This window comes from Cynoglossus semilaevis, chromosome 4 (assembly GCF_000523025.1).
Source record: "Cynoglossus semilaevis isolate Cse_v1.0 chromosome 4, Cse_v1.0, whole genome shotgun sequence".
NCBI lineage: Eukaryota > Metazoa > Chordata > Actinopteri > Pleuronectiformes > Cynoglossidae > Cynoglossus > Cynoglossus semilaevis.
This window is the reverse complement of record NC_024310.1, coordinates 940360-941877: the sequence shown is the minus strand read 5'-3', so window position 1 is coordinate 941877 and position 1518 is coordinate 940360. Positions and strand designations below refer to the sequence as shown.

At 50.4% G+C, this 1518-nt stretch overlaps 1 protein-coding gene across 1 annotated transcript in view; it reads right to left on the bottom strand.

The window, feature by feature from the left end:
• Positions 1-1518, bottom strand: part of dscamb (Down syndrome cell adhesion molecule b) — an 81581-nt gene that overhangs the window by 5914 nt on the left and 74149 nt on the right. The window contains exons 25-27 of the mRNA XM_025055066.1: positions 1355-1477; positions 1023-1211; positions 347-637 (exon numbers count right to left, since the gene is read on the bottom strand). Coding sequence (XP_024910834.1) covers positions 347-637; positions 1023-1211; positions 1355-1477 — 603 coding nt within the window. The remainder of the gene's footprint in view (positions 1-346; positions 638-1022; positions 1212-1354; positions 1478-1518) is intronic.

The following is a 1518-nucleotide window of genomic DNA, read 5'->3' as shown; positions in this document are numbered from 1 at the left end:
CTTCCTCTACAGCTTATTTCCTTCCTTTTTGCGTATTACTGCCACTCTCTGCTCGCGGCAAATGAAGCAACATCACAGCCCAGGGAGTCTGAAGTCTCCTTCACACAAAGACTGACAAAAAAACCAAAAAAAAAACATCTTCAAATCTTCTTAAACCTCCGACGCTCCCTGACGTCTGAGGGAGTTTGACTGAGATTCTTCTCATTAACCACCGTTCACATCCAGATTTACCCACGATGCCCGTCACGTTGTCTACCGTACGAACCAACATGTAGCCGAGGCGTACGTTAGCGCTACGACATCCGATCACCGTCGGAGAATCTCCAAAAAAAAACTCCAAACTCACTTCCGTCGGCGTTGAGCGTAGCGAAGGTGACCTTCTTCTCCGCCGAACCCGCGCTGTTTGTGACCTTCATCTGCAGCTCGTACCACGTCGCCTCCTGCAGGTCATACAGGATGTAGCTTTTGGTCAGCGACGTGCGCTGGGCCGTGGTCCAGGTGGTGGCGTCCACGGCTCTGTACTCCAGGATGAAGGAGGTGATTGGACAGCCGCCGTTGTTCCAGCCAACCAGGTTGAGCCTGACCCTGGTGGAGTTGATGCTGGTGAAGAGTTCGTGTTCTTTGACAAACTGGGGTTCTGAAAAACAGAGTTAGGTCGTAAGGTCATAAGGTCATAGGGTCAAATTCAAATGAACCGAGGGACAGTATAAACAGAATCAAATCACTGACTATGAGTCAGGGACCAGACGTGGGGTGTTTGTGGACTGGTGATGGCCCACGGCCGGGGTTTGAGCCACTTTCTCTAATTCCTTGGGCCGTGACCATTTTTTTAACGTAACTGTCAAAGTCGTGAACTTTTATAATGTATAACTTTTTTAAAGGCTAAGAGAGAAAACACGATGGAAGTGTTTAATAAAACAATCCTGAATGGGTCAAAAGGTCAACGTGGGCCACGTGATTCAAAGAGTGAGGAGCTCATTCAGACCATACGGGCCGTGAGAACAGATCCATCATCACCCTACCTTTCCCGTGGGTCTTGGCTTCGATGATCTCACTGATGCGCCCGGGCCCCACTGCATTCTGGGCCGTCAGAGTGAATTTGTACCAGGTGCCGCACTTGAGATTCTCCAGACGGTACGAGCGCTCGCTGGGGCTGATGGGAAAACTACCCCACTGCTCGCTGTTGTCCTCTGAGTACTGCAGGATGTAGCCTGTGGAGGAGAGTCGTTCAGTTCTCATCATGAGGGAAAAACACAAGGAGAAACTTGGAAAGAAAAAACGACAAGAACTGAGTCAAAGAAAAAAAACACGACTGTGTGTGTGTGCGTGTGTGTGTGTGTGTGTGCAGCCCCACCTCTGATGGAGCTCCCTCCGTTGTCTCCAGGGATCCATGACAGTGTGATGGAGGTGGCGGTGGTCTTTGTGACGGTGAGGCGGGGCTGGTCAGGAGGAACTGGAGGAGAAATCGTCCATGACCACAGTGTGTGTAGATACATGTGAAGAACTTCAGCCTCATCT